The sequence below is a fragment of the Rhinoderma darwinii genome, chromosome 5 (assembly GCF_050947455.1).
Source record: "Rhinoderma darwinii isolate aRhiDar2 chromosome 5, aRhiDar2.hap1, whole genome shotgun sequence".
In the NCBI taxonomy this organism is placed as follows: domain Eukaryota; kingdom Metazoa; phylum Chordata; class Amphibia; order Anura; family Rhinodermatidae; genus Rhinoderma; species Rhinoderma darwinii.
This window is the reverse complement of record NC_134691.1, coordinates 266230409-266243964: the sequence shown is the minus strand read 5'-3', so window position 1 is coordinate 266243964 and position 13556 is coordinate 266230409. Positions and strand designations below refer to the sequence as shown.

The 13556-nt window shown below is 39.8% G+C and overlaps 1 protein-coding gene across 5 annotated transcripts in view; it reads left to right on the top strand.

Annotated features, from left to right (window-relative positions):
* The window catches only part of NPHP3 (nephrocystin 3), a 68673-nt gene that overhangs the window by 24607 nt on the left and 30510 nt on the right, over positions 1 to 13556 (top strand). For all 5 annotated transcript variants that reach the window (XR_012847727.1, XR_012847728.1, XM_075827111.1 and 2 more), the window contains exons 15-18: positions 362 to 464; positions 3106 to 3188; positions 3777 to 3915; positions 10704 to 10868. Coding sequence is in view for 3 of the 5 variants with exons in the window: in XM_075827111.1 (XP_075683226.1) it covers positions 362 to 464; positions 3106 to 3188; positions 3777 to 3915; positions 10704 to 10868 (490 nt within the window). In the remaining 2 variants the exon portion in view is untranslated. The remainder of the gene's footprint in view (positions 1 to 361; positions 465 to 3105; positions 3189 to 3776; positions 3916 to 10703; positions 10869 to 13556) is intronic.

The window sequence follows — 13556 nt, the reverse complement described above, 5'->3', positions numbered from 1 at the left end:
CCAGAATATTTTGGAATTTAACATTCATTCAACAGCACATTTTTGCTAGTCTTATAACAAGTACTTTCCATTCATTACGGTCATCGGTGATGAGCAGCTGTCATACACCTTAAGTGCCGCTTGTCTATATGGCAAACCATAGAATCAAGCAAGAAAAATCCAACTTGTCCAAACACCCTAGCAGCCTCCATAGACATTCGATTGTTGACCGATCCCATCAAAAGCATTGGAATCTGCTGAAAAAAACCAAACATATATGGCCAGCTTTAGCACAGGCATTTTACAAGGTATTTCAAGATATTTTCCAAGGCATTTAGAAGATAACGGTCATTAATTATATAATCTATCTGCTTGATTACAGGTTGTGGCCAACTCTCCATCTGGATCCACTGAACCCAAAGGATGTGAAGTCTCTTATAAATGTTGAGTGCAGTTCAACCAATATTTTATTAACCAAAGAACAGGTACATTTTTGTATGAATCCTTCAAAGCATCATTTTCACATGTTAGATTTTGGCACAGTGTTTGATCTCTACTATAGCAAGCCGTCTCCGGTTAATTTTATGTGTTTATTATTTTCTACATTAAAAATATCTGTGTTTTGTATATATTTCAATTTTCCAAACTGCCCAACAGGTCTGATTAACCCCTTCAGGACACAGCCTGATTTTTCAAATCTGATATGTGTCACTTCATGTGGTAATAACTTGGGAATGCTTTTATCTATCCAAGCGTTTCTGAGATTTTCTCGTGATATATTGTACTTTATGTTAGTGGAAAAATTTGGTTGATTTAAATTCAGTATTTATTTGTGAAAAACACAAACGTAGAGAAAATGTGCAAACCTTAGCATTTTTCTACATTTTATTGTATCTGCTTGTAAAACAGATAGCAATACCACACAAAATAGTTACTAATTAACATTTCCCATATGTCTACTTTATGTTGGCCTGGTTTTTTGAACGTTCTTTTATTTTTCTAGGACGTTACAAGGCTTAGAAGTTTAGCAGCAATTTGTCACATTTTCAAGAAAATTTCCAAAACCTATTTTTCTTGTGGACCAGTTCAGTTCTGAAATGGCTTTGAGGGCCTTATATATTAGAAACCCCCATAAGTCACCCAATTTTAAAAACTGCACCCTTCAAAGTTTTCAAAACTGCATTTAGAATGTTTCTTAACCATTTAGGTGTTTCACAGGAATTAAACAAAGTGTAGGTGAAATTTATAAATTTAAATTTTTATTTGTTTGTTTAGAAAATAATTTTTTTTCTGTAACACTGAAGGTTTTACCAGAGAAACACAACTCAATATTTATTCCACAGATTCTGCAGTTTTTAGAAATATCCCACATGTTACCCTGGTATGCTAATGGACTGAAACACAGGCCTCCGAGGCAAAGGAGCACCTAGTGGATTTTGGGGCCTCCTTTTTATTAGAATATATTTTAGGCACCATGTCAGGTTTGAAGAGGTCTTGAGGGGGCAAAACAGTTTAAACACTGCAAAAAAAGTCACCATTTGGCAAACTATACCTCTCAAGGAGCATTTTAAACCCACAGGTGTTATGCTGAACTTTGTGGAATTAGACCGTGAAAATCTAAATTTTTTCCAATAAAACGTAGAAATGATCAATTTTTACAAGGCATAAAGAAGAAAAAAACACCCCAACATTTGAAAAGCAATTTCTCCTGAATACAGCAATACCCCATATATGGTAATAAACGACTGTTTGGACACATGGTAGAGCGCAGAAGGGAAGGAGCGCCATTTGGCCTTTGGAGTTCAAGTTTGGCTGGATTGGTTTTCGGGTGTCATGTCACATTTGCAAAACCCCTGAGGGACCAAAAACGGTGGAAACCCCCCAAAAGTGACCATTTTAGAAACTACAACCCTAAAATAATGTATCTAGGGGTATAGTGAGCATTTTAATTCCACAGGTTTTTTGCTGAATTTAGTGGAATTAGGCCGTGAAAACGTCTATTGTTTTTTATTCTTTTTTTTTTACGGCGTTCACCGTGCATTTTAAATTACTTATTTAATTTATTCTGCGGGTTAATGCAATTACGGCGATACCATATGTATATAGTTTTTTATGTTTTACTGTGTTTGCACAATAAAATCACGGTTTTAAAAAAAGTATTTTGTTTTTGTGTCACCATATTCTAAGAGCCACAACTTTTTTATTTTTCCATCAAGACAGCTGTGTAAGGGCTTATTTTTGGCAGCACAACTTTTAGTTTTTATTGGTACCATTTTTGGGTACATGCGACTTTTTGATCCTTATTTATTAAATTTTTGGGGAGCTGAAGTAACTAAAAATAGCGATTCTGGTATTGTTTTTAATTATTATTTTTACGGCGTTCACCATGCGAGATAAATAACATATTTTTTATAGTTCAGGCCGTTATGGATGCGGTGATACCAATTATGCATAGTTTTTTTTTTTTTAATAATAGACGAGTTTATAAGGGAAAAATGGGGGTTTTTAATTTTATTGCTTGGAAATTTAACTTTTTTATTTTTGTACAACATTTTTTTTTAACTTCTTTTTTAGTCCCACTAGGAACTTGAAGATCCAACTCTTGTATCGTTGTTATAATACCCTGCAATACTTATGTATTGCAGGGTATTATACCTGTCAGTTTCACATTAACAGGCAGCGTATTCGGTGGACCTGATCGCCTTCTGTAGATGGGAGACTCGAAAGCCTTTGTTAGGCCTGTTTGCCATAGCAACTATCGGCACCCCGCAATCGGGTAGTGTAGTGAAGATGTTGTAACTCCTTAAATGAGGCGGTCCCTATTGACTTCCGTATTTAAGGGGTTAATCGGTAGGTGATCACGGCTGTGATCCCACCCGATGTCTTCCCTCAGTACTAAGGCTGCTAGTAGCAGCCAGTGCTGAGAGATGCCGTGCATAGGGGAATGCCTGTGCACTCTGTTAGGAGCACACGTAGATTAACGGACCAGCACTTCAGCCGGTTAATCTACATGGGCTTGTCGGGAAGGGGTTAAAAAGAACAAGGCGTGATGATTTATTAGAATTGTGGAACATGTGCTTGCTGAATTAAAGGAATCTTGTGTAAAAAAATGTATTTTAATTCCAGGAGAGAAAACTGGAGAGGCATTGTCGCTCTGCTACAACCTGCAATCCTCTATATGTAACTTTGCTAGCTAAAATACTTATATGGTAAGTGGAAACATAACTTAACTACTCTGTTTATATGGTTAGTGTCACCTAGGACATGTGTCAATTACTTACATTTATGGCATTTATAAGGCTGGATTCACACATCGTGTATTTTTTGCAGATTTTGAATGCCGATTTTTATTTTTTTTAACCAAAGCCGGAAGTGGATCCAGGAGGATGGAGAAGTTGAGGTTCTGCTTTTATATTTCCTATTCCCTTTGAAACCCGTTCTCGCTTTAGCTAAAATATCTGCAGCAAATTCTGCATCAAGTATGCGACGTGGAATCCAGCCTAAGAATGTACCTGAAAAAGGAGGTTTTTTAAAAAAAAAATGTTCTCCCAATAAGTGGAAGAATATAAACCAATGTATTTTGTAATGTTTGTGTATATCTAGAAAAATGTATAGTGACTTGATCTTTACTTATTCATCTTCTTAACATGGATTGTTTTACAGAGGTTCGGCCTCAAACCATTTGAAACTGGAATGGGAAGTCATGTAGGATTGGCTAGTCAAAGCTTTAGTACCGTTCCTATTAAGACATATCAAAATGAAATACCTTTTATAATGTAAATATGTGTTATGTACAGGGCTGGGAACATGGGGAACGTTACAGACGTCTTGCAGCTTTGCCTACAGTGTCAGGATACGGTGTCATTGTATCGACTTGCACTTCACACAGTGCAGGAATTTCTTCCCGCTGCAAAAGACAAGGAGCTCATGAGAGAGGTAAGAACGCCAAGGTATAGTTATAGCTAAAGACTGAAATATTTTCTCGTGTATACCTTGAGAATTATGCCATCATAGTGCATAGGTAGTATGGAGTGTAGTCAGGCCTCAATAACTGAGGGCTTTGACTCTATACATAATCTAGACATAGTTTCCTTGCTGTCTACTATATATTTGGTGGGCATAGGTCATTCCGCAATCATGACTCTGGTGCTGGTTGCTGTTTCTGATTTTAAGAAATATATTGTCAGGGGCAAATGCAGGATTTTTAAAGAAGGGTTCCCAAATGCATACTTTTTAAACCAAGGTATTTTTTGCCGCGCTCCCGCTGTTCCCTGCTTGTACGCTATAAGTATAGGTCTGAATGTATCCACCAGCCTAGCCCTTTATATAATAAGTTATAATAAAAAGGGCTAGGCTAGTGGATATGTTCTTACTACTACTCATAGCACACTCAGTGCACCCCGGTATATAGTGCCACAAACTGCCCCATGTAGATAGTGCCAAACAATTGCCCCTGTAGATAGTGCCACACACAGTTCCCATGTAGGTGATGCCCCTGTAGATAGTGCCACCTGTACACGTTCCCACTCAATCCTCTCCGCCTGCTCCAGCGGAACGACGCAGGTGGCATGATGACGTTATCGCGCCACCTGCATCACAAGAAAAGCGTTGAATGGCAGAGAAGGGGATCGTTGCCATGCCAGCGCTGTCAATTCTATCTGCGTACTAAGGACGAGGATATAATTGAGTCCCATTGTATGTGGGGGCCGCCCTGAGCAAGGAGAATAGCGAAGCCCTGGTCACAGGGGGGTTTCCGGGCAACTGGAAACACTCTGCGTGCGCCACTTATTGTATGATAAAAGGGTTATCCGGGATGTGAATTTTTTCTAGTAGGGGCTGGAAATTAAATGAATAAACCAAAAAAAGCAATACTTAGGTATCCTTGCCCCTGGTGATCCACCGCCGATGCTCCTGCAGCACTTCCGGTGGTTGTTTACGTAGCAGATGACCGCTTCAGCCAATCAGAGGGATCAGCGGGGTCAAGTGAATGCTTCACACTTACCTATATGAAAGATTGTGTTTTTTTTTTTTTTTAAATGTGTTTTCACTTGCATTTCATTTATTAAAAATTGTGTACAAAACTCAAAGAAGGGAGAATAATAAAGCTTCCTTTTGATCCTTTCCTGCTTAAAGAAAACAAACACCATTGTAAAGGTTAAATTAGGACAACCCTGAGGCAGGTTTCACACATACAGTTTTTGATGCAGTTTTATTTAGATGAAGCCAGGATTGGATCATAAGGGAAATATTAAGGAAATACTTGTATATGTCTCCCCTTTTTTTGGATCCACTACTGGCTTTGGCTAAAAAAAAATGCATCAAACACTGCTTGTGTGAATCCAGCTTTAAAGTCTACGTTTTATGGTACTTGGCTTTGGATCTGTCCTTATTTTAAAGATCCTTACACATTTTTTTTGCTTTAGTCTATCCGCCGTATATATACGGCGCTGCCGAGAAGGTGTTCCCGCAAAGCGCAGTACAGTTACGTCGCAGTGATGGTGCGGGCTCAGGAGCAGAGCCGGCACCATCACCGCGGGGTGACAGCTGTTCTCCGATCCGGCTGATTAACCCCTCAGATGCTGCGCTCAATATTGCAACCCAGTACCGGCAACCCAGTGACGCAATCGCTGGGTTGCTGTGGCAATCGGACGCCAGAAAATGGCGTCCGAGTCTGCCTTGTACGGGAGCCGAGGAGGACCCGCCTGCGGCGCGTCCTCACAGGCTTGCTGTCAGTGAATAACTGACAGCGCTAATACACTGCACTACGTATGTAGTGCAGTGTATTAGAGTAGCGATCGGGGCATCAGGCCCTCAAGTCCCCTAGTGGGACAAGTCAAAAAAAAGTTAATAAAAATGTGGTAAAACAATAAAAACACACACATTTCAAATAAAAATAAAACTAAACTGACTTTTTCCCATAGTAAGTCTTTTGTTATGGGAAAAACCGTAAAAATTAAAAAAAAAAACTATACATAATTGGTATCGCCGCGTCCGTAACGACCTAAACGACAAAACTATTATGTCATTTATCCCGCACGGTGAACGCGGTAAAAAAAAACATGAAAGACAACGCCAGAATCTTTGTTTTTAGGTCACATCTCCTTCCAAAAAATGCTATAAAAAGTGATCAAAAAGTCACATTTACTCCAAAATAGTACCATGAAAAACGACAATCCGTCCCGCAAAAAATAATCCCTGACACCGCTTTGTGCACGCAAAAATAAAAAAGTTATGGGTCTTAGAATATGGCGACACAGAAAACAAATGATTTTATAAAAAAAGGGATTTTATTGTGCAAAAGCCGCAATACATAAAAAAAACTATATAAATTTGTTATCGCCGTAATCGTATCGACCCGCAGAATAAAGCTAACATGTAATTTAGGGCGCACTGTGGATGCCGAAAAAAAAAACCCAATGAAAAACTATTCCAGAATTGCTTGTGTTTGGTAATTTCCTTTATCAAAAAATGAAATAAAAAGCGATCAAAAAGTCGTATGTGTTCTAAAATGGTACCAATAAAATCTACAGCCCGTCTCGCAAAAAACAAGCTCGCACACCACTCAATCAACTGAAAAACAAAAAAGTCACGGCACTAGTAATGCGGTGATGAAAAAACATCTCAATGCGCAGGCCGGAGGGGAACATTCCTTCAGTTTGAGGGCCATAGTATTTAGGAACTAGCAAGGTAAGGGACATAGCACATCCGCTGGAAGCGAGGGTGCCCGTATTGTACCAGCGCAAAACTTTCCCTGTAATATTTCCCAAACTACGAAGGAGAAAAAGTCCCCAAAAGGTGCAGAGCGTTACAAAAGGGGGATAAGAAAGAAAACCGTTTATCAGTGTGACACCGGCCTGCGCATAACGGATTTCTTCACATCGTAACCCACATCTATGGATAATTGTATTATTTACCCCATTATTATACCCTCTTATTATGCCCTGATGTACTCCACACAGATTACATGTGCCTCCACATTATAAACTGAAATACCAGCAAAACCCCAAACAGAAAAACTACCAAGCAAAATCCATGCTCAAAATGGCGGTCTTTCCCTTCTTAGCCCTACAGTGTGCCCAAACAGCAATTTATGGCCACAAGTAAGGCATTACCATACCCGGGAGAACCCGCTTAACAATTTATGGGGTAAGATTCTCCAGGGGCACAACATATTGTGCGGTGAATAGGCAGATCAGTGGAAAAATTGCAATTTTCACTTTGCACCATCCACTGCGTATTCATTTCTGAAAAACACCTGTGGAGTCTAAATTCTCACTACACCCCTTGATAAATGCCTTTAGGGGTGTCGTTTCTAAAACGGGGTCACTTTTGTTTGGTACATCAGTGGTTTTGCAAATGCAACATGGCGTCCGCAAACCATTCCAGCAAAATCTACGCTCCAAAAGATAAATACCGCTCCTTTTCTTCTGAATGCTCCCATATATGTAAACAGCTGATTATAACCACATATGGGGTGTTACTGTACTCGGGAGAAATTTCTTTACAAATGTTGGGGTGCTTTTTCTTCTTTATTCCTTGTAAAAATGAAAAATGTTAATCTAAAACGACATCTTGTTGGAAAAAAAAATATTTTTCATTTTCATGGCTTAATTCTAATTAATTCAGCAAAAAACCTTTGGGATCAAAATTTTCACTATACCCCTAGATGATTCCTCAGGGGGTGCAGTTTCCCAAATGGAGTCACTTTTGGGGTGTTTCCACTGTACTAGCACTACAGGGGCTCAGCAAATGTGACATGGCGCCCAGAAACCATTCCAAATGGTGCTCCTTCCATTCTGAGCCATACCGTGTGTCCAAACAGATGTTTATGACCACATGTGGGGTATTGTTTTACTCGTGAGAAATTGCTTTACAAATGTTGCAGTGCTTTTTCTCCTTCAGTCCTTGTAGAAATGAAAAAAAAAATACCTAAACCTACATTTTCTTTGAAAAAATGTAGATTTTCATTTTTACGGCCTACTTCCAATAAGTTCTGTAAAACACCTGTGGGGTCAAAATGCTCTAGATAATTTCCTCAAGGGGTATAGTTTCCAAAATGCGGTCACTTGTTGGGGGTATCCACTGTTTTGTCCCCTCAGGGGCTTTGTAAATGTGACATGACCTCCGCAAACCATTCCTGCTAAATTTGAGCTCCAAGAGCCAAATGGCGCTCTTTCCCTTCTAAGCCCTGCCGTGTGTCCAAACAACCGTTTATTACCACATGTGGGGTATTGTTTTACTCGGGAGAAATTGCTCTACAAATGTTGTGGTGCTTTTTCGACTTTAGTTCTTTTGGAAATGAAAAAAAATTAGCTAAACCTACATTTTATTTGAAAAAATTTAGATTTTCATGGCCTAGTTCCAAAAATTTTTGCAAAAAAACTGGCGAGTCAAAATGCTTGCTACACCCCTAAATAAATTCCTCGAGGGGTGTAGTTTCCCAAATGGGGTCACTTTTGGGGCGTTTCCACTGTTTTAGTTCCACAAGACCTGTTCAAAGCGGACATGGTGCCTAAAATATATTCTAATAAAAAGGAGGCCCAAAATCCACTAGGTGCTACTTTTGCTTCTGAGGCCGGTGCTTCAGTCCAGTAGCACACTAGGGCCACATGTGGGATATTTCCTAAAACTGCAGAACCTGGGCAATAAATATTGAGTTGCATTTCTCTGATAAAACCTTCTGTGGTAGAAAAAAAATGGATTCAAAATGAACTTCTGGAAAAAAAATAATGAACTTTGTAAATTTCACCTCCTACTTTGCCTTAATTCCTGCTCAATGTGTCTAAAGGGTTAAGAAACTTTCTAAATACTGTTTTGAATACTTTGAGGGGTGCAGTTTTTAAAATGGGGTGACTTATTGGGGGTTTCTAATATCTAAGGACCTCAAAGCCGCTTCACAACTGAACTGGCCCCTGTAAAAATAGCATTTTGAAATTTTCTTGAAAATGTGAGAAATTGCTGCTAAAGTTGTAAGCCTTGTAACGTCCTAGAAAAATAAAATGATGTTCAAAAAACGATGCTAAACCAAAGTAGACATATGGGTGATGTTAATTAGCAACATTTTTGTGTGGTATAACTGCCAGTCTTACAAGCAGATACATTTAAATTGAGAAAAATGCTAATTTTTGCAATTTTCTGCTAAATTTTGGTGTTTTTCGCAATTAAATATTGAATGTATCGGACAAATTTTGCCAGTAACATAAAGTCCAATGTGTCAAGAGAAAACAGTTTCAGAATCGCTTGGATAGGTAAAAGCATTCCGGAGTTATTACCACATAAAGTGAAACATGTCAGATTTGAAAAATGACGCTCTGTCAGGAAGGTCAAAAGTGGCCAAAGAGGGAAGGGGTTAAAGAGGATCTGTCACTAGTTTATTAATTTCCTATCTTCTAACTAATTTAATAGGCGCTATGCTGCTGATAACTACAGTGTGATTTGTTTTAAAAAACTTATTATTTGCAAAGTTATGAGCATTTTTCGAAATATGCTAATCTGGCTATACTTGCCAAATAGGAGGTGACTCTTTTCACTCTGGGCAGTGTAAGGTTTTCTGTATGATGCTGTACAATCGTCATCCAGCTTCTCCCTCTTCCCTGCCCAGCAACACAGCGTGATCATATAGTACACAGCTTCCATTCCCGACTGTGTATTCAACCGGTGATATCTCCGATTATCACAGCTAGACTGCGATCCTGGTGTTATATGAAAGATTAGAATCTCATCTTTCATATGCCACCACCTAGAACCGCTCTTCTTCTATGTGGTCCACAGCCTGAGATATGGCTGTTTGAAGTGATCCTCCAGCCTTAGTCTCTCACACTGTGTGAAGCAGCTTGATGCTGATAGGACAGTGTCAGAGGCTGTGAGGAAGCTCCGCTTCAGGAGAATTGATGCTGTTACCTCCCACTTGTCTAACAAAGGCACATTCACAGATTTAGAAAAAAATCTCACAATTTCTAAAATAATAAACGTTTTGGGACACCATTTTCACTAGCATTATCAGTGTGACAGCGCCTATCAGATTAGCTAGGAGATAGGGCATTACTAAACTAGTGACAGAGCCTCTTTAACCCCTTCCCGACATTTGACGTATCCATATGTCATAGCCGGATAGGGGAAGTATGTACGTTTAACCCATTAAATGCCGCCGTCAATAGCGACCGCGACATTTTAAATAGTTAGAAAGAGGGGGGCGACCTTGTAAAAGTAGTACAATATAGAAAAAACTATATCAATTTGGTATCGCCGTAAGTTAACCTGTTTTAATTGCACAGTGAATTCCGTAAAAACTAAGCGCAAATAACCATGGAAGAATCGCTGTTTTTTTCATTTTCTACCCCACAAATATATATTTTTATGTTTCCTAGTACATTATATGGTACAATAAATGAAAATCTATAACTCGCCCTGCCAAAATCAAGCCCTAATAGGACTAAATTGACGGAAAAATGAAAAAGTTATGGCTTTTGGAATGTGGGGAGGAAAAAATTTAAATCTGAAAAATGGGGTTAATGTAAAGTCTTTCTATGTTTGCTGTTCTTGAGCTGAGGTGCTTGTTTAAGAACTTGCCTAACGCTACTTGAAGTATGTGCTAGTATTCACTCTGTGTTTTCTTTTCTGTGTTTATTAGGTGTTTATAGATTCTGCTTTTTGTGCTACTTTAGTGAAGTTGATGACAATATTGATGCGTTTGCTCACATAACTGTGTTGTATTTTCATTATAGATTCTTTGTCTGATCAGCGTAAGCCATAATGGAGTGAGTGAATGTGAACTGATGGAGCTCTGCGCTGGACTGGCATGGCCAGTATTGACATTTTTGGTGCATCACCTTCATAAGATGGTTGTACTTAGATATAGCTGTGGACTACTCCAGTTTCAACATCTCCAGGTGTGTTATAATACTTTATACAGTATGTCATCATCAGCCTGCAAAAAGAGAGAGATCGTCAGTGTAGTTTTTTCTCATTACCGTAGTGTATAACTGTTTAGGCCTTTTTCAGACGAGCGTTGTAAAACTCCTGGGTTTCATCAGGAAAAAACTGACCATTCTCCACCCGAGTTGAATCAGTATTGTATCCGAGTGAATTCTGTTGCGTCCATAAATCTTCAGTTATCATCAGTTTTTCACGTCCATTCCTGATTTATTTTCAGCTTTTCTTAGCAGCACATCCGTGAAAAACGGACTGCAATCGCATAGCATTCGTGTGCTGTCCGTTTTTTTGTTTTTTTAGCAGACCGATTGACTTTCGTTAGAGTCTGACGTGAGAATGGAACCAAACTAGTGCATGCTGCGATTTTCTACGGAGGGACCAAAAGTGCGTGTCAATTGGCCCCTTGACTTTAACGTGTCAGTGTTCAGTCCGTGTTCTGTCCGTTCTACACTTAGACAGCACATGGATGTGAAAAAAGTCGTCTAAATAGGGCCTTAGATGTGATGTTTAGACCTTAAAGGGAACTTTATGCTGCCCTCAGAGAGACAGATACACTGATTTTAGCGGTCCATTCTGTATGATGGTTTAGGGATTGTAGAGAACATACATTTAGAACTTTTTTTGTGCTCGCATCGCGCTGAGAGGAAGGAGTTAAGCGTATTCGTGGGTGGCCCTTCCCCCGCCTAGCCGCTAATGATTGACAGCATTCTACCTTTCTATGCACAGTAATAGGGAGAAAGCTTTCAATCATCAGCAGCTAGGGGGGGGAAGCGGCAGCTCATGAACACGCCAGACTTCTTCCTTCCAGAGTGACGCAAGCAGTGAAACGTTCTAAATGTAAGTACTAAAAAATCACTAAACTATTGGACATAAGTGACCGACCACTGAAATCCATGTGTCTGTTTCTACTTCATGAGAGGGCAGCATAAAGTAACTGACAGGTTCCCTTTTAAGGGATTGTCCGGTTTAAGTAAATTGATGATATTTTTTTGCATCATTAAAAGTTGTACAATTTTCCAATATACTTTATACTTGTGTTATAGGGCTGGTGTAATAGTGAGGTTTACTACCTCCTTTATATCAGGGTAACTAGGGTTATGCCTAGTTTCCCTACCTTTCTCTTGTATTAACGTCAATCTAATCGCTTTGCCGCTAAGTAAATGTATACAACTGTATAGTAAATAAAAGGTAATATTTATTAATACAAACCGTAATCACACTTCGATATAAAACACCACACACAGAACACAGTAAATAATCACAGTATAGTATCAGTGTATCCCAATAGACATAACAACTTAATATGTACTAAGTACACTAATACTACACGTGCCACAGTACCAGTACAATATATTACAATACTATACTAACACCCACCCACTTAACTAAACATACATACAAGTTACAGTGCATTCATGCTTCTGTTACCCACCCCCACCTGCCTCTAACTATCCCTGTAACTACACAATAAGGTGCTGTAGGGAAAGAGAAAGTACAAAGGGTGTTGTAGCTGAAAGGGTTGCTGTACAGGGCCTGCAGAGTGAGTTCAGCAGGCCTGCATGATGGGTTACCAGGGAAGGAAAATGGTTACCAGTGCAAGTAGGGGTTAGATGTGGTAGAAGGATTTAGGGGGAGAGAGAGAGAGAGGGAGAGAGAGCAGAGAGGGGGAGGATACTTAGCAGTGCATGTGGTAGTCAAGAACAAGAGAGCTGTTTGTGTCTGGTGAGGGAGGCAGGAGCAAGAGAGAGATCAGCATTCCTGTTGCCCCTCTTATACCTTGTCTGTGCATGTCTGTATGACATCATGTGCTCATGCACGTGCAAGGGGGAGAGGGGCATGGGGCTGTTTATGGCTCCCCCCATTGAATGTCATCACCTGGCGAGGCGGGGAGGGAAGGCAGTGGGAATGCATTGGCTGTGTCTACTGTCTTCTCCCCCAGAGGGTAGAGAAACACACCTATCTCTGGAGGAATATCTGCACTCATATGTACCAAGATATAAATATATAGAACACTTCCCTTTATAACTTGGATATATAGAAATTGTCATTCTCGCAATTCGTGGCGGTGCCCCTAATGATCATGTCTCAATGATCTGCCAGAAGACATTTAAAGTTTCATATATCACTTAAAGAGGCTCTGTCACCAGATTTTGCAACCCCTATCTGCTATTGCAGCAGATAGGCGCTGCAATGTAGATTACAGTAACGTTTTTATTTTAAAAAAACGAGCATTTTTGGCCAAGTTATGACCATTTTTGTATTTATGCAAATGAGGCTTGCAAAAGTCCAAGTGGGTGTGTTTAAAAGTAAAAGTCCAAGTGGGCGTGTATTATGTGCGTACATCGGGGCGTTTTTAATACTTTTACTAGCTGGCCGTTCTGATGAGAAGTATCATCCACTTCTCTTCAGAACGCCCAGCTTCTGGCAGTGCAGACACAGCCGTGTTCTCAAGAGATCACGCTGTGACGTCACTCACAGGTCCTGCATCGTGTCAGACGAGCGGGGACACATCGGCACCAGAGGCTACAGATGATTCTGCAGCAGCATCGGCGTTTGCAGGTAAGTAGCTACATCGACTTACCTGCTAACGCCGATGCTGCTGCAGAATCAACTGAAGCCTCTGGTGCCGATGTGTCCGACACGAT